The 19,315-nt window shown below is 42.6% G+C and overlaps 1 protein-coding gene across 1 annotated transcript in view; it reads right to left on the reverse strand.

The window, feature by feature from the left end:
• Positions 1–18,968, reverse strand: part of LOC132809146 (deoxyribonuclease-1-like) — a 94,090-nt gene extending 75,122 nt beyond the window's left edge. Inside the window, exon 1 of the mRNA XM_060822518.1 lies at positions 18,885–18,968. Within this exon, the coding sequence (XP_060678501.1) occupies positions 18,885–18,968 (84 nt within the window). The remainder of the gene's footprint in view (positions 1–18,884) is intronic.
• Positions 18,969–19,315: the final 347 nt, after the last annotated feature.

The following is a 19,315-nucleotide window of genomic DNA, read 5'->3' on the forward strand; positions in this document are numbered from 1 at the left end:
GCAGTTCCTTCCTGTTATGAAGATATTCAAAAATTGTTACAACCAGTTACTCTTCTTTAAAAACATGAGGTGTTTTTTTTATCGCTCCCAATCTTGTTGTCTTGTGTGACTGTTTTCGCTGTCCTTCACTCCTCTGTTTCTTGTCCTAAGGCTACAGAAGATTTGCAAATTAATGCTGAATACAGACAAAACAATCTTTCCCACTTTCACTGGTATAGGTTGCTTCAGGATCTGCAGTTTTCACCAGTTTTGTAACCAACTCAAATGGTATTATTTGTTTCATTTTAATTTTACAGTATTGAGATCTATCATAGTCTTCTTTGCAAAACCTTTTTCTCTAATACAGCACAATACAATCGACTCAAAGAAAACCTCTAGATAGTATGCCAGCTTATTTCTCTATTCAGACACCACTCCTCCTACACAGGGAAAATCTTACACTCTTGCCCCAATATACTGATAGTATTCCGTTATGTTTTCCTTTATTAACTGAGGCCAGCTTTACTCTTGCCCTAAAGTTTTGTTCTCAGTATCACCTATACTGAAATATTCGAGGGGTTTCGAGATCTAATTGCAATTATTTTCCCTGCCCAGTCCTGTAATCTTGTAAAAACAAGGCAATGTCCCTCACTACCATAAGCTGATGATCATCTCCTTCAGGCAGAGTTGGTAATCTTTCACAACTTGTATATATATTCAGGGGCATACGTACACATTCAAAGAAACCGTGATATAATGGCCAAAGGTGACATTGCCCTCCCTCTGAAGTGAAACCAAACTGATTATTTCAGGAGTAGGAACAGTTAGTGGCCATGCTGGTGTGGAACCCAGCTCTCCTCGCCATCTGTTCATGGATTCACTAAACGTTGCAAAGTTCCTTTTTGCTTTCTGGAAACCATAGAAGGTGTCAAGCAAAACTATCCAGGAACCAGAGCCGAATTGAAATTTTTCGTTTGTTTTTCACTCAATACCATAAGACATAGGAGTGGAAGTAAGGCCATTCAGCCCATCGAGTTCACTCCGCCATTCAATCCATTTGTCATTTGCAGACAATTTATTTATGATCCAGTTTCGATCGCTCATCAGTGCTCCAGTGACCTCGCCCTTTAGGTAGTCAACACAAAACTTCACGGCAAACATCTAAGCCAACTCACTTAACTCTCCCATCCCACCTGAAAGCCCAAAGCTGATCCGTTGCCAGTTTGAAGCCTCACTGCCCACAACAGGACAGAAAATGATTCGCCATGTTTCGAACCCTGACTTTTACTTTGTGTTGACTCAGTTGGATGGCCAAGTGATTTGCAGTGCAATAGATGGTTATAGCATTGTGCCAATTCCTGCATCAGCTGTAGTGAACACAAAGAGCTGTCCTTCTCATACTCTCCCCTTTTCGTTGAGGGTGGCACACATAAGTCTATGTGGTTGGAACATTTTGGCCAATTTCTGGGACTATAGAATTCATGCAAATATGTGCTGCATACTTCATAACTTGAGAGTTTCATTTTTTCATGTGCAACATTGATAAACACAGCATTGAGGCTGGTGAGAAACGGGGTGAGATATGGTTTTATTGTCACAGATCATTAAACAAATACTGTACTGTTAAGACAATGAGCACAATGTTTGAATTGAATGTATGACATTTTGAGCAGAAAGAGCCATTAGGTATTGAAACACAAAAATGGCATTATAATAAACGGAGATCCAGCCAGATCCAGAAATCTATAAGTTCCATGATGTCAATGCATGAATGTGATCTGTTCCAAATTAATATCTGGGCAACGCGGTTTTGGATCTGTTGAGGTCGATGGATTTTTGTTAAGCGTTGCATTGGAATAGTAGTCCAGCTCAAATTGCGAGAGACAGAGGACAAAACCATAATAACGTTGACTTGCCTGTTGCCAGACTTAGTGAACGAGATGATAAGAAGAGCAAGCGAGTACAGAGGATAAAAAACAGCCCGTTTTATCCACACATACAGCTCAGTGAGAACAGTAGAATCTGACAAAGCATGGTGCTACAACAATCACAAAAGGTCAGGCAGTATCCGAGCAGTGAGGGAGTTGATGTTTCAGACACAACCCCTTCTTCAGGAATATGGACAGTGGAAGAGAGTTCCAAACTTTGGATATAGAAGTGCTTTATAACATCTCTCCTGAATGATCCAACCCGAATTCTCAGAGTGTGCCCCCGAGTTCTAGAATTCACGTCCATTTGAAATAGTTTATAGTTCATGTGTTCTCTTTTAAATATCTCGATGATTTATGTCATATCACCTCTTGACATGGACACGGCCAGAGAAACCAAGCCTAATTTCGATAATCTCTATAACATCTCTGTATAACTTAAAGGTAATTTTTGTTTAAACCCAGGATGAAATCCTACCAATGCCAGCACATTCATTCTAAGGGGTGATGATTAGTTCTGCCCATAGAACTCCGAGTGAGATTCACATAGGGTCCTGTGTAACTGCAGAACAACATCAGACAACTCACCTGTTGTCCGAAATAGTTTTACACCAACCAAGGATCTCAGTGAAGGAGGGAAGCACGAATCTGCAATTCTTAACATTTCCCACAGGCCTGTCTGAGATTGGTATAAGTCGTAAAATATTCACGTTCTAATGAACTGAACCAGAGAAATAAATGGACATTGAATCAAATTCTTGAACTGTTCTCTGAACCTCTGCTGGGTCATAGCATAAATGCACGTATTTGTACAACAGCTGAGGAGCTGCAGCATGCATCCTATTTCTTGTACAAAGGGATGTAGAAACATACGGGTTAGTTCCAAACCTGACATACGGTTCCATATGGAATATAACATAAAGACAAACCAGAGCAGTATGAAATTGCCTGAAACAACAAACAGCAGAATGATGGACTTCTTTCGATTCTCCATCTCTGTGTCTCTGGGAGGCCCCCTATTACTTTGACCCTGCAGCCTTTTGCGAGCTCTGCTGGCCACGATGATGTGCCTCACTGTGAAAATATTGAACATCACTATTAGTACAAAGGGGACACTTGTAGTCAGTATGTAGTGGAGGAACTCGATCGATGCCCACACTGGTGAGGTCCAATTACTTGCTGAAATCCAACAAAACCAGCCTGTATTCAGGAGCAAATAACGGCCCTTTAGCATAAAATACCAGAAAATATTTTTTAAGAAACTGAGTACAGTCACGATTCCTAGAACAAGAATTGCATTTTTTGCAGAGCAATATTTAGGTTTCAGCTTCTGGGAGCAAATAGCCACAAATCGATCCATTGTGAAAGTTACAGTGAACCAGACAGAACAATCCGTGACTGCATACAGGATGACAGCATGTATATTGCAAATGTGGATGGAAGCAAAGAAATTAAATTGATGTGGATAACGAATTGGAATCTGCCTCAATATCAGGTCGAAGATGACAACCAGAAGATCTGCTGCTGCCATGGCCACGAGATAACGGGTGACACATTTGGATAGACCACAGTTTCTCCGAGACAGGATCCCGATCGTTACACTATTTACTGTCAGCAAAAATACCAAAAGAAAGTATCAGTTTGTAACCTCCTGACCTATACACAATTTGTGGCTGTTTCTTGAGAAAAGACGATGATGATGTTCGCAGGACATTGGGAATCATCATGTAGAGCGTGGAAGCCTAACTTTAGCTCTAACTGTGTACAAACAGCCCTGTGAGGAGTGTCCTAACTGATCCCTGCATTTCTCTTGGCTGACCCACGTTCAGGCGATTTAGCATGGCTGACCTGTCTACCTTCTGCACTTTGAGCACCTGTGGAAGCTTGAATAGTCAAGGAGTGAATGTGCAAACCCACCATCGACAGTCACACATCACGAGTTGGCCCTTGGTGCTATGAGGCAGTTCTGCTAATCACGGAACCACCTTGCCTTCCTTAAAGCTAAACCAAACGGAAGGATCTTGGAATGGTTGTGCACACTTCCACGAGGGCGGAAGTACGGGTTAACAAGTTAGGTTTTTTTCAGTTGAGACACAGATTACAAAATCAGGGAAGATATGTTGGAATTGCACAGACATTGGTGGGGTCACATCTGGAATACTGTATCCAGTTCTGGTCTCTATACTACAGGCCTTTGCAATGGGCGAGCTGCAGGGGAAATATAGGAGGATGTTTTCTGGAATGGAACATTTCATTGACAAACACAGGCTCGATAAGTTTGGGGCCATTTGTTTGGAATAGAGAAGTGTGTGTGTGCGTGTGTGTGTGTGTGTGGGACCTGTGATAGGTATATACAATTAATATATACAGATAGGTATATACGATTAATATATACAATTAATATATACAGATAGGTATATACAATTAATATATACAATTAATATGAGCATAGACCAATTAATACAATTAATATGACAATTATACAATTAATATGAGATAGGTAGCCAAGGTCAGAAACAAGGCAATATCATTTTAATGTAAAGGCAATAGTTTTCAAGTTGAGGAAATTATTTTCACCCAGACGTTGATCAGAGTCTGGGATACACGACCTCGGAGGGCATTGTCATTGGGAAGTCTCAAAACCTTTTTAAAAGAAGGTTTTTGGATGGGCCCTTGGATATCAGAAGATTTAAGTCGAGGAGTGTGGCCTTGGAAAAGCACAGCAGGTCAGGCAGCATCTGAGTAACAGGAGAGTCAGAAACCCTTCAATAGGAATGTCAGGCTTATCTTCGAAATGTTGATAATCCCGCTACCCGAATACTGCCTGACTTTCTCTGCTTTTTCAAACCTCCCGCATCTACAGACCCCACTTTCTCCTGTCATACGATTTAAGGCTATGGACAGAGTGCAAGAAAATGGGAGTAGTATAGGTCGTCATTTATTTTTGGATTTATAGGCTCGATAGACAGAACAGCCTCCTTTATATTGTGTGGTCCCTCGATTGTAAGACATTTGTTCAGTGTAATGGAAGTACCAGCTTTCCTCATCTGGGTGATTGCTAAGTGACTTGAGTTCATTGTGATAAACTAAGGCCATTTTATACCCATGAACATTGATTATTGAGATTTGATACAGTTACCTGTGAACCATTGACAATACATAGTCAGGAGCATGATGGAACCCTCCACATTTACCTGGATGGGTCTGTGTATGCCAAACTACACTTTGGAAACTCGGCAATCTCCTGGAGAGCACAATCTGTACTCTCTGCAGCATCGATGCAATATGGTAGCAGTGCGTATTTTAATAGAAAAGCAATTTATACATAAATAACACGAACAAGCAATGCCACAGAGGTTTCCTGAAACAGGCAAACGTGCCTGACAAATTGACTGTGGAGATAACAGGGATGTCAATAAAAAGGAACCAGTGAATGTTAAAAACAAAACTAAACTTCCACAAAGCAATTGATAAGGTCACCCTCCTGAATAATATAAGACCCAGGATTTTGCATGCTGCACATTCGCTTTGAGAACTGTGTATCTAATAGAAAGCAGAGAATCGGAATAAAGGGGATATTTTCGCTGTGCCAAACTGGCAATAGCAGAATACCACAGGGATCAGTCCTTGGCTGTGACTATTTACAAAACATGTTAACGACTTGGAAGAGGGACACCAGAAGAAACTTATTGATTTCATGCAAATATGTTGGACGATAAATGCCAAAAAGTAGACACAATATGGACAGAAACAAGGCCCAGATAGAATTGAAGTGATTGGGCAAAAACAATGATGAAAGTAATGTAATCAGGATAGACGGGAGGCTGTGTACTGGAGGGTGGGGATAAAAAACACCCAGCACGATTTAAATAGAGATAGTCTGCAGTAAGTCGGCAGAACTGAAGTTTTGAGACTCCTGGTACAGAAATCACAGAATGCTAGAATTTAAGACCAACGGGGAACAGGGAAGGCAAAAGAAACAAAATATAGATCTTTATTTCATAGTGAATAGGGTAAAAAAGATGCAAATCTGTGCAACACGCTATTTGAACCACACCAACAATTTGGTCCACTAACGTAATGAAAGGTATATTGGCAGGGCAGGCCGTCCAGTGAACACTAGCTGGGATCCTATCAGGAATGGAGGGATTGCCTTACAACAAAAGGTTAAGTTGTCTGGGCGTCTAATCAGGAATTTGGAAGAATGAGAGGGAACTTCATTGAACCAATCAAGCTGCTTTAGGAGCTTGATAGGCCAGCTCAAGGGTATTTGTCCCGTTTTGGAAACAATAGCAGCAAAGACATTAACTACAATACGGGGTCGCCCGTTTTAGGCAGAAATAGGAAGGAATTCATGCTCTCAGTGGGGAGAGAGTTTGTGCATGTTCATTTTGCCATGGAGGACAATCGAGGTTGGGTGACTAAGCATGTTCAAGAGTAAAGTAAATGAATCTGGAAGGGAATGGAGGGTAATGCGGGAAAGGCAGGTATAATCTCATTGAGTACTCGAGTAGACTCGATGGGCAGAAAGGACTGCCTTTGCTCTTGTGGCTTTTGACCTTGCAATCTTTGTCGGGCAGAATGAGAAAGCTTTGCTGAAGATTGACCAGGAAATGAGTTGCTTATATTTATCTTTCTAACTATCATTTACTATGATCCCAGGTGATCGTGCAGAACAGGTTAATGTGTTTGTAGTCACACACAGCAGCTGAATATCGTCTTTCTTGCAAATAAAATATCAATGTTGTGGTAGGATTGCAAACAACTTACACAAAAAGTTATAGCACCAATTTACCAACAATTTCCGTTAACCAAGACACAGCATACTGATGTCTGAGATAACATGTGGATTGTGGTAAGTTTACTTTCTGGGACACACGGTCCACTCTTCTATCCCAACACACCCAAGGCATCTCTTCATGCCGTCTCAGAAGATGCAATACTTGCCCTTATTTATCATCACTTCCAAAGCCTCATATGGAACATAGAACACAGAACAGTACAACACAGTACAGGCCCTTCGGCCCGCGATGCTGTGCTGAGCATTTATCTTAATCTAAGATACAACATAACCTGCACATCCGTCAATTACCTCCCGTCCATGTCTTTCTTCAGCAGCCCATTAAATATCCCTAATGTCTCTGAATCTACTACTGCTGCTGGCAGTACACTCCACGCACTGACCATCCTCTGTGTACTATCCCTGACATCTCCCCAATACCTTTCTCCAATCACTTTAAAATTAAGGTTCCCCGTGACAGCCATTTCTGGCCTGGGAAAACGTCTCTGGTTATCTACTCTATCTGTGCCTCTCATTACATTATACACCTCTATCAATTAATCTGTCTTCCTTCCTCTCTCCAATGTGAAAAGCCCTCCTTCAATCAACCTCTCTTCATAAGACAAGCCCTCCAATCTCCAGCATCCTGGTAAATCTCCCCCGCACTCTCACTTAAGCGTTGACATCCTTCCTATAACGAGGCAATGAAAACTGGGCACAATATTCCAAGGATGGTCTATCCAGGGTTTTATAGAGCTGCAGCGTAACCTCGCAGCTCTCAAACTTAATTCCCATGTTAATGAAAGCCAAGACACCATACACTTACTTAACAACTCTATCAGCTTGGATAGCAACTGTGAGGAATCTGTGTACATAGATCCCAATATGCCACTGTCCCTCCACACTGCCAAGATCCTATCTTTAATCCTGTATTCAGCATTCACGTTCGATCTTCCAAAACGAATTACTTCACATTTTTCCAGGTTGAACTCCATCTGCCACTTCTCAGCCATCCTGTCACTGTCTTGCTGTAGTCCGCAACAACCCTGGACACTATCTACAACACCACCAATCTCTGTGTCATCGGCAGACCGACTAACTCACCCTTCCACTCTCCATCCAAGTCATTAAAAAAAAGACAAAGAGCAGAGGCCCAAGACCAAATCTCAGCGGGACACCACTGGCCACCAACTTCCAGGCAGAATACTTTCCATCCACTATGACTCGCTGACCTCTCTTGGCTAGCAAATTCTGCACCCAGACAGCCCCATTTCCCTATGTCCCATACCTTCGAAGTTTCTGAATGAGCCTACCATGGGGAACCTTATCAAATCTATATACATCACATCCACTGCTTGGCCTTCTTCAACTTATCCCGTCACATCTTCAAAGAATTCAATCAGGCTTTTGAGGCATGACCTTCCTCTCACAAAGCCATACTGGCTGTCTTTAATAAAACTGTTTTTTTTTCCAAATAGTCACCAATTCTATCTCTCAGAATTCTTTCTGGGACCTTGCTTATGACAGATGTAAGCCTGAAAGACCTGTGATTCCCAGGGATTTCCCTGTTTTCTTTCTTGAACATTCACTTCCCCACAGTCAACTAGTACAACTCCCGTGGAGAGTGAGGATGCAAAGATAATTACCAGAGACACAGCAAACTCATTCCTCGCTGCCCATAGTAATCTTGGATATATTTGGTCCGGCTCTGGAGTTTTTATCTATCTTGATGCTTCCCAGAATTCCCAGCACATCCACTTCCTCCTTATCAATCTGTTCAAGCCTATTAACCTGGTCCACGGTGTTCTCACTATGAACAAGGTCCCTGTTTCTAGTGAATACTGAAGCATATTCATCTTCCTGGTGAAACAATGATTCACCTGCAAGTCAATCAATGCACTACCTACGTTGGACATGCTGCGGTCCATTCTGCATTAGTATACTAAAACATATACTGAGTCAATGCCTTGCAGATCACTTGTGTTCTGTTTATATTAATGACCCTGCGCTTCCAGTTTCCTGTGAGTTCAACCACCTTGTTCCTTACCCAACATTTCTGTCACAGTTCTGTTTAGTTATCCACCGAGGCTCAATGCAACTTGAGTAATCAGACCTAATTTGGCCCTTGGGTACCGCTGCAGTTTCAGAATTTAATATCGTGTTGAATAATTGTATGGACTGAACACCTTCTCCCATGTCCTTTTCCCCTCCCTAGACCCCTTCATTTTATGGACTGATTTCAGCACACTCAACCCACCTGCACCGAATTATCCTTTCCATTAGCAACTTTCATACTTTCCTGGTTCATCATCATCTATGCCTTTGATGGTCCGTCTTGCTTGCTGTCTGCTCTCTCTCTCTGGTGACTTGTCTATACCTTTCCTCTCCCCCCTTGTCTTTAGCAAATACTCTCGACCTGATGCTCTTCTCCACGAACTTTAACTGTCTATATCACATCATTCCCACCATACAGCCAAAGGAACTGTACACAGTGCACTAACCATTGCCATCCCGAAGTATGGCAAACTTCCAACATAACCACCCTACCCTTAAACCTCACGTCATGCCTGAGAACGGAAAGCATTTTACTAGATTTCTCCAGTACCCTGCTAGTTTGCCTTGTTACATTCGGCTGTCTGTGGACAGGCAGCTCGAAATGGGCACTTACCAGGAACAGCAAAAGCAGCCAGTAAAGGGTAATAGAAATCTTGCACTTTGAAGAGGTAGGCATCTATATGCCACAGTATTGATTTTCCAGAATACATTTTTTCTTCTTCTTGGTAAAGTTAAAGACCCCAGTCAATAAATTGATGGACTCTGGCAAACACATTGGAATAACTGATTGAAAACGCGGCACCCTTTATTAATGCAGTGTGACAATTCACCAGGGGACCAATTCTATGCCCGGAGAGGCTGGTAATAACTGAAGTCAATGAACAATTATGTTCTGCGCAGCGACTCCAAAACAACATCTTTTTTTAACCAAAAAAGCACAATGGACTACATATGATTGAATGATAATTTGCCAACCTGAATGCATTACACTTAGAGACACATAGCTTTAAAAGTACCTACACGTTAGCATGATTAATTGGGGATATTAAGGCTCGGTAGAAATGACACGAGGAATGCGTACACGATAACATCAGCAAGGTCACATATCAAGAAGTTAAATTAAAGCAGACTAAATTACGCAAAGAACCAGGTCAGTTAAATAAAGTAACGAAAAAGGCATGTGGAATATATGCTTTCTTACCGTTCAAGAGCAGGGAATTGATGTTGGAACTGTCCGAAACATTAGTTAAACAACTGCTGGAATGTTATTTATGGTTCTGGAATCAGCATTTTAGGAGAGATAACACTACAGTCGCGGGAGTGTGGAGGACAGTTACCAGAATGTACACCTATAAAGTCAAACATTATAAGTGTTTATGCTTCCAAAACACTTCTTGGGAGTGTGTTCCACATTCCCACCACTCTCTGCAACAAAATGTTTGCCCTCACGTCCTCCCAAATTCCTCCCCCTTGTTTTAATCCTATTCGGTTTGAAGCAGCTTATGCACCAAGCATGAAGTTCCCAGTTGTCCTGTTGCGGCTTCTGATGATGAACTTTGACCTTCGTTCTCAAATCTTTGCGGTCACGGTTCACTGTGGGAGCGCTGACATTCCAGAGGGGGTTCCGTTAATTTCTTCTGTCTTCAGATGATGACTGTCAGGTGGAATAGGTTTTCATCAGAATGCAATGTGTCCCAACACGCTGGGCTGAAACTTTGGATGTGAAGTACATACCTGATTAACCAACAAAATATGACTGACAGTAAATGCATTCAGGAGCAGAATTAGAGCAAATGGGAGAATTAGTGTTAATATAATATCTCGCCAGTCAAAAGTCAACCATCCATGATTAATGTAAAAGATTGGCTTTCCGTAACAAAACTATGGCATTTTATCAACAATCCTTCTAGATCCCTACACAAAGTAGAAGGGTATATTTTATTTTAAAGAAAGAAAACACATTTTTAATGAAACAAAATCTGCAGTTTAAAGACCATAAGACATTGGAGTGGAACTTATACCATTCGCCTCATTGAGTCCACTCCACCAATTGATTATGCTGATGGGGATTTCAAATCCACTTCCCCACACTCTCCCAATATCCCTTAATTCCTTGTGAGATGAAGAGTTTATCAATCACTGACTTGAAGACATTTAACTTCCCGGCCTCCACTGCACTCTGTGGCAATGAATTCCACAGGCCCACCACTCTCTGGCTGAAGAAATGTCTCCACACTTCAGTTCTAAATTGATTTCATTGAATATTACAATAGCTCATCTTCAGCTTCTGGCAATAAATGACCATAAATCGGCCAATGGTAAAAGTGACACTGAAGCAGACAGAGCAGCCTGTTGCTTGCTGAGCCAGAAAACATGTGACACTACAGACAGGCATGATTTGCAGGAAACATAGTGGGTAATGTTGAAAACCTGAGCTGTCCCAATATGACCTCGGTGGTAATGATGATTAGATTCACTGCTGCCATGGCCACCAGGTAGCAAGTGGTACAAATAAAGAGACCACACTTTCCCTTGGCATCATCACAATTGCTAGCAAGAGATGGATGAGGAAAGGGAAATGAAATTACTGATCAGAATATTTGTGAATGAGCAAGTACTGCCATTTATATAATTACCATTCAAGAGTTAAAAAAAGCACTCAGTCCAATCACAACCTCATCTGCTTCGTTACCTGTCCATGTCTAGATTTATTATATACTGATATTTTCAGTGGAACATTTTAAGAGGAAACAACATAAAACTCTCAGCTGCATCAGAGGGCAACGATTACAATAAGGATGAAAGTGAAGATATATTGTCTACAGGATGTAGGTTTGAGCACTGAGCTGGAAGGCTTGTTTTGAAATGTTTCATCACCATACTAGTTAACATATTTTTTAATAATATATTTTTATTAAGAAAAAATAGATTCTTAAATATTACAATAAATACAAAACAATGCAATTCTCAGTTTTGTAGTGCACCATATTTATTAGAAAATCCAGGGGAATATGCTCCATTACAATATTCCGCCAACCCGACAGGCCTGGGATTTTTTTTGGATATCCAACCTAATTCTTCATTGCACAGAACGTAAGAATATTGAAAAGTTTTTCCTTATGCGAGTCTGCAGGAAATACAATGGGTTGGCCTAAAAGGAGCGAAATAGGGCCCTTCTCCACCCCTACACCTAAAATCCCCTCCATTGCACCCACCACAGCGCTCCAATATGTTTGAAGCCTGTCACAAGGCCAAAGACAATGGGTAAGAGTGCCCGTAGAGACCTTGCACTTGGGGCATGCTGAAGATACCCCTGGTTTAAATTTTGACAAACGGTCTGGGGCTAAGTGGACCCTGTGGAGAATCTTCAACTGTAAAGCATGGGTCCTATTGCTAACTGATATCTTCCTTGCATTCTCCCAAATATCCTCCCATGCCTCTGAAGAAACTTCAACACCCAGCTCTCTTTCCCACATCTTGCAGAGTCGATCAGACTCATCTGAGGTGGCACCCCACAATTGGTGATATAGAGTACTGACAGAGAGTGTACTCTTAGCCCTTAGTACCTCTCTTTCTATGTAAGATTTGTAGGGATCAGTCAAAAGTGTGGTCTTTTTTTGAATAAAATCCCTAACTTGAAAAAAACGAAAGAGGTCTCTATTAGGTAACTCGTACTTCCATATGAACTGATCGAAGGACATCATTACATCTCCCTCAAATAAATCACTCATGCAAGATATACCCCTAGCTGCCCAACGTTTAAATCCTGAATACCCAGTTGAAAACCCAGCATACCCACTAAAGTTATACAAAAATGTTTTGCCAATATTACCTTCCCTCTGCCGAATTGCCCTCCTTGCTTTAACAGTATTGATGACTATTGGGTTATGGCAATATTCCCTCACTGTCCTCACCTTGTCCAAGGCGTACCTTGCCTGGGAGACTTCGATATCTAGCCATATTGAAAGAGAGTCCCTACAAACCCAATCACTCATGTAGGTCAAAAGCGAGCTTAATTAGTAATTTTTAATGTCCAGAAGGTCTACTCCCGCTAATCTGTGAGGCAACTGCAGTTTAGCTAATTCAATGAGGGGCCGTGTACGGGGCCAGATAAAGGAGCTGAACCAACTGTTCAGCCTCCTGAGTGCCTGTTTATTGAAAATCAGGGGGAGCATCCGTATAGGGTATAGCAACCAGGGAGAATATTCATCTTAATAAGCGCTCTCCGGCCCAACCATGAGACTGGAAGTGCCTCCCATCTTTGGAGATCTTGTTTAATTTTTTCAAATAATTGAGTAAAATTGGCTTTGAACAGCCAATCCAGAACTGGAGTAATGAATATGCCCAAATACATAACCCCCCCCCCGTGACCACCTAAATGGGAATCTGTAGTCTCCCTCAAGAGCCAACTCTTTCGTAAGACCACCCATGGGCCTCTGATTTAGCAAAATTAATCTTACACCCTGAAAAAGCACAAAGTGCGTGAATGCATTGTATCAGGCAGGGCACTGAAACTGCTGGATTTGTTAAGAAAATTAGAACATTATCTGCATACAGTGAGATCTTATGTAATTTTGACCCCACTCCTGGAGCTGATATATTGAGATCCCCACGAATGGCCTCTGCCAACGGTTCAATCACCAACGTAAAAAGTAATGGTGAACAGGGACAGCCCTGCCGCTGCCCCTAGAAATATTAAAATTACTTGATCATACCCCATTGGTAATGACCGCAGCAAGAGGTACACTGTAGAGAACCTTTACCCATCTTATGAAAACTTCGCCCAGACCAAACTGATCTAGAGTATTGAAAAGGTACGGCCACTCACCTCGGTCAAATGCCTTCTCTGCATCTAAAGAAATCACCAGTCCCTGTATTGACTGCTGTTGGCATGCTTGAATTACGTTAAGCAGCCTAAAATCTGATTGAAGATTTGTGGCTCGGGTGTCCGTTGTTGTGGTTCTGCTCGCCGAGCTGGAAGTTTTTGCTGCAAACGTTTCGTTCCCTGGCTAGGGAACATCATCAGTGCTGTTGGAGCCTCGTGTGAAGCGCTGCTTTGATGTTTCTTCCGGTATTTATATTGGTTTGTTCTTGCCGCTTCCGGGTGTCAGTTTCAGCTGCAGTGATTTGTATGTGGGGTCCAGGTCGATGTGTCTGTTGATGGATGTTCTTGCCGTTTCCGGGTGTCAGTTTCAGCTGTAGTGGTTTGTATATGGTGTCCAGGTCAATGTGTCTGTTGATGGAGTTTGGGGATGAATGCCATGCTTCTAGGAATTCTCTGGCTGTTCTCTGTCTGGCTTGTCCTATGATAGTGGTGTTTTCCCAGTCAAATTCATGTTGCTGGTTGTCTGAGTGTATGGCTACTAGAGATAGCTGGTCGTGTCATTTTGTGGCTAGCTGATGTTCATGGATGCGGATTGTTAGCTGTCTTCCTGTTTGTCCTATATAGTGTTTTGTGCAGTCCTTGCATGGTATTTTGTAAACTACGTTAGTTTGGCTCATGCTGGGTATTGGGTCCTTTGTTCTAGTGAGTTGTTGTCTGAGCGTGGATGTTGGCTTGTGTGCTGTTATGGGTCCTAAGGGTCGCAGTAGTCTGGCTGTCAGTTCTGAGACGCTCCTGACGTATGGTAGAGTGGCTAGTCCTTTTGGTTGTGGCATGTCCTCGTTCCTCGGTCTATCTCTTAGGCATCTGGTGATAAAGTTGCGTGGGTATCCGTTTTTGGCGAATACCTTGTATAGACGTTCCTCTTCCTCTTTTCGCAGTTCTGGTGTACTGCAGTGTGTTGTGGCCCTTTTGAATAGTGTCTTGATGCAGCTTCGTTTGTGTGTGTTGGGGTGGTTACTTTCATAGTTTAAGACTTGGTCTGTGTGTGTCGGTTTCCTGTGTACCCTTGTGGTGAATTCTCCGTTGGGTGTTCTCTCTACTAACACGTCTAGGAATGGGAGTTGGCTATCCTTTTCCTCTTCTCGTGTGAATCGGATTCCTGTGAGTGTGGCGTTGATGATCCGGTGTGTTTTTTCTATATCTGTGTTTTTGATGATTACAAAGGTGTCATCAACATATCTGACCCAGAGTTTGGGTTGGATTTGTGGTATGGCTGTATGTTCTAACCTTTGCATAACTGCCTCTGCTATGAGTCCCGAGATTGGTGATCCCATGGGTGTTCCGTTGATTTGTTCATATATCTGATTGTTGAATGTAAAGTGTGTGGTGAGGCACAGGTCCAGTAGTTTAAGTACGCCGTCCTTGTTGATAGGTTCGGCCTCCTGTGTTCTGTTCTATATGTCCAGTAGGTTGGCTATTGTTTCTCTGGCTAGGGTTTTGTCAATTGAAGTGAACAGTGCCGTCACGTCGAATGATACCATGGTTTCTTCTTTGTCTATGTGTGTATTCCTGATGACGTCCAAGAATTCCTGTGTTGATTGTATGGAGTGTTTGGATCCGCTGACTAGGTGTTTCAGTTTTTGTTGTAGTTCTTTGGCCAGTTTGGATGCTGGTGTCCCTGGTAGTGATACTATGGGTCTGAGTGGGATGTCTGGTTTGTGTACTTTGGGTAGTCCATAGAATCTGGGGGTGTTGTTGCTTTCAGGTTTCATTCTTTGCTGGTCCGCTTTGGTTATCTGTCCGTTTTTTGTAGATTCCTTAGTGTGTTGTTTATTCTATTGGTGAGTTGTGGTGTGGGGTCGGAATCCTTCATTTGGTAGGTGTTGGTGTCAGCGAGTAGTTGTTGTGCTTTACTGATGTAGTCTGATTTATCTAGGATGACAGTCATTCTGCCTTTATCTGCCGGTAGTATGATTATGTTTTTGTCATTTTTCAGTGCTTTCAGTGCTTCCCTCTCCTTGGTGTTGAGGTTATGTGTTTGTCGTTTTCTTATCATCATGGGTACTACCGTTTGTCTCACTGTTTGTTGTGTCTCTTCTGTCAGTCCATTGTTCCTGAGTGTGCTTTCTAGTGCTGCTAGGAAGTCTGCTGTGTTGGCATCCCTGTGGTTGTAGTTGAGTCCCTTGGTCAGTATAGTTCTTTCCGTGTCTGTGAGCTGTCTGTGGGAGAGGTTTTTAACCCAGGTGTGTGTTGTAGTGTCCTCCTTTTTGTGTGTTAGTTTGTCCATTTTTTCTCTTAGTGCTGTTTTTTTGCGGAGTGTTGTCCTGTTCTGTCCTATAGTGATAGCCTGTTCTATGGTCCGGTTCCATTCCTGATTAGTGGTTTTTGAAATTAACGACTTTTGGCGCGCAATTTCTTGCTTGTATCTGTGCAGTCGGTTGTGAGCGTCTGTGATCATTACCTGGACCATCCTGAATCCTGAAGCCTCCTAACGTTATTGGAGGATCTGCGACCCTTTATGAAGCCCGTCTGATCCTCTTTAATGATAGAGCGTAACACAGTCTCTAGCCTTAACGCAAAAGCCTTAGAGAGGATCTTAAAGTCCACATTTAAGAGTGAGATGGGCCTGTATGAAGCACAGTCTTCCGGATCCTTCCCTTTGTTTTAAGGATAAGTGAAATATTGGCCTCTCTCAGAGATGGTGGGAGACAAACATGACTGTATGAATCATTAAACATATTCAGCATCGGGCCTGACAGTGTACTTATAAATTCCTTATAGAATTCACTGGGAAGTCCATCAGGACCGGGTGCCTTTCCACACTGAAGCTGCCTCACAGCTTCCTGCACTTCTTGCTCTGACATTGGGGCATTGAGAAAGGACTGTTGTTCGGGAATCACAGCCGGGAGCTTCAGAGCTCTAAAAAAGGATTCCATTTTGTCTGCCCCTCCTCACAATTCTCAGACTGATATAATTTAGAGTGGAATCTCTGTAACGCCACATTAATCTTTTTAGCATCACATGTTAGGTTCCAGATCCTTCCCTAATCTGTAATGGTTTGTGGGGCACTTCTCTTTCTGCCTAAGTATTGCCTGGCTTGTCACCATGCTCATATAACCTTTGCTTTGCAAAAGCCAGCTCCTTCTTGGCCGTCTGTGTGAGCATGGAATTTAGTGCAGACCGCAGCGCCGTAATCCTCTGTAGTTTGACCAAGGAGGGTCTGTCAAAGTAGGCCTTCTCGGCTGCCTTCACCCGTGCTTCAAGGAGATGATGCTGCTCACCCTTCTGCCGCTTCCTACTGGTGGAATATGAAATAACTACCCCCTCGGCATAAGCTTTGGCAGTTTCCCAGGGAACAGATAAGCTATCAACGGAGCCTATGTCGATGTCTAGGAGTGCCCGAAATTCCCTAGAGAAATACTCCACAAACTTGCTGTCCATGAGAATAAAGGGGTCCATTTACCAGTACTTTGAATCCACTGTAACACTCTTAATTTTAACCATGAGGTACACTGGAGCATGATCAGAGATGGCAATATTACCAATCGTACAGGATGTCACCAGGTCCAGGGTTACTGCAGGGGTCAGAAAAAAAATCAATCCTCGTGTGACATCTATGTGGATTGGAGAAATCCCCACCTGTCGGGTGGAGACACCTCCAGACGTCCACCAACCCTAATTCCCCACATAAACCCAATAACTGTTTAGTTTGTGCAGAGGGTATCAAGGGACCTTTAGGCAACCTGTCTACTGTGGGGTCCATGAGGCAGTTAAAATCTCCCCCTATAATGAAGTGCCGAGACTTGAGACTTATCTGTTTAGAAAAAGCATCTACCAAGAATTTACGAGGATGAGCTGGGGGAGAATAAACATTTAAAATACCATATTCTTCCCCAGTTATCAAGGCTTTAAGAATTACAAACCTCCCGTATATGTCTTTAACACATTCCAACAACTTAAATGAGAGATTTTTCCTAACCAATATAGACACTCCCCCACTTCTGGTATTAAATGATGAAAAATAAACTCGGTCAAAGCCATTCTGCTGTAATTTCAGATGCTCCTTGTCATCCAAATGTGACTCCTGTAACAAAGCAATATCCACCTTCTCCTTTCTAAGTCTCAAGAGTACCTTCTTCCTCTTAATTGGTGAATGACTTCCCTTGATATTCCAGCTACACCATTTAATCAAATCATTAGCCATAATCTTCTGCAATTACACTTAAATTCCAGACGGGGGAACCCGAACCACAAATTGCTGAGCCTTAGTGTCGCATGGTCCACCAAATATAAAAACTACATAAACTAAAACCACTACATTTAACAAACATACAAAATTATTAAAAATAAAAAACAACAAAACCCAGAAAACAAACCAACATATAAAGAGCCAATAGCGCTGAGTAGGGGAACTCACCTGGAGGGAGCAACTACCCATCCCAAACTGCCCATAAATAGGCAGCTAACCATCTCAACCACCTTCACCTCTCCCAGCGAGAGCCGCATCACCAGCACAAGCTAAAAAGAATAAACGCCCCATAGAATATCAATATGAATAAAAAAGCACTTCTTATAAAAAAAGAGGAATAAATACCCCACCCATCCATTGGTATGTCCTAACTTAGAAATTTAAAATGTACATTTTAACCACCACCAGCCATAGTTTGAACCAAATTTATATCAAAAGAGGGAAAAAAAGGGGACAAACAAAGCTCAAACCAGATTTCCTCCATTTCTTTTACAGAATGATAAACACATACCCAAGCAACAATATTTATAAATACTACAATTGTTTAAATTAGGTTAGTTTGTCCACAAAGTCTCTTGCCTTCTCCAATGTGTCAAAGTGATGCATGGATCCATCTAAGGTGATCTGTAGCACTGCCGGATATCTCAGGGAGTTCTGAATCCCAAGCTCCTTCAATCTTCTCTTGACACCATCATGCGCTTTTCGTTTCTGGATCACTGCCGCTGAAAAGTCCTGAAAAAACATGATCTTAGACCCCTCGTAATTTAGGGCCTTTGGATCCTTCCCCTGGAGTCTGGAAGCCTCCATGACTCTCTCCTTATCCCAGAACCGCACCAGGAAAGGACGAGAGCGTTGAACCAGACCCAACCTCCGTGCTGCGACCCAGTGAGCCCTCTCTATCTTCAATCCTCTCATGCCAGTCTCGAAGTCAAGGAATTTTGGAAGCCAATCTTCAACAAATTCCGCAGGCTGCTCACCTTCCTTACCCTCAGGCAGACCGATGATCCGAATGTTTTTTCTCCTGCCCCTGTTTTCAGGATGATCCACTTGGTGACGCAAATTACGAACCTGCGTCTTCAGGGCTTGGATCTCTTCCTTGAACGAACTGGCATCAGCTTTCACCACTGTGACCCTATGCTCCACCTCATCCATTCTCTTCTCCAGGTCTCCCAGCTGCTGCTCATGCTTCTGCAGCATGTGAGAGACTGGAGCCAGCTTCTCTTCAATCTGTTTCCCCAACATCTCGCGAGATTTCAAGAGCGGGTTCACCAGGTCCTGGAGAGTAATCTGCTCCGAGGCTGCTGCACCCTGAGCTGCAGGCCCTGCCTCAGATGCTCCTCCTCCCTTTTTAGTCATTTCTGAACAGCTGAAAATACAGGTCAGTCAATTGTTAGATGTTTCTTGGGGCGTTGGAAAGATTGTGGAGCCCCAAGAAATCCCGATGACCTGGGTTGGGCGGGTTAAAGGACCGTCCTGCTCCTGCTGTGATGTGAAGCTCT

This window comes from Hemiscyllium ocellatum, unplaced genomic scaffold (genome assembly GCF_020745735.1).
Source record: "Hemiscyllium ocellatum isolate sHemOce1 unplaced genomic scaffold, sHemOce1.pat.X.cur. R2, whole genome shotgun sequence".
Taxonomy (NCBI): domain Eukaryota; kingdom Metazoa; phylum Chordata; class Chondrichthyes; order Orectolobiformes; family Hemiscylliidae; genus Hemiscyllium; species Hemiscyllium ocellatum.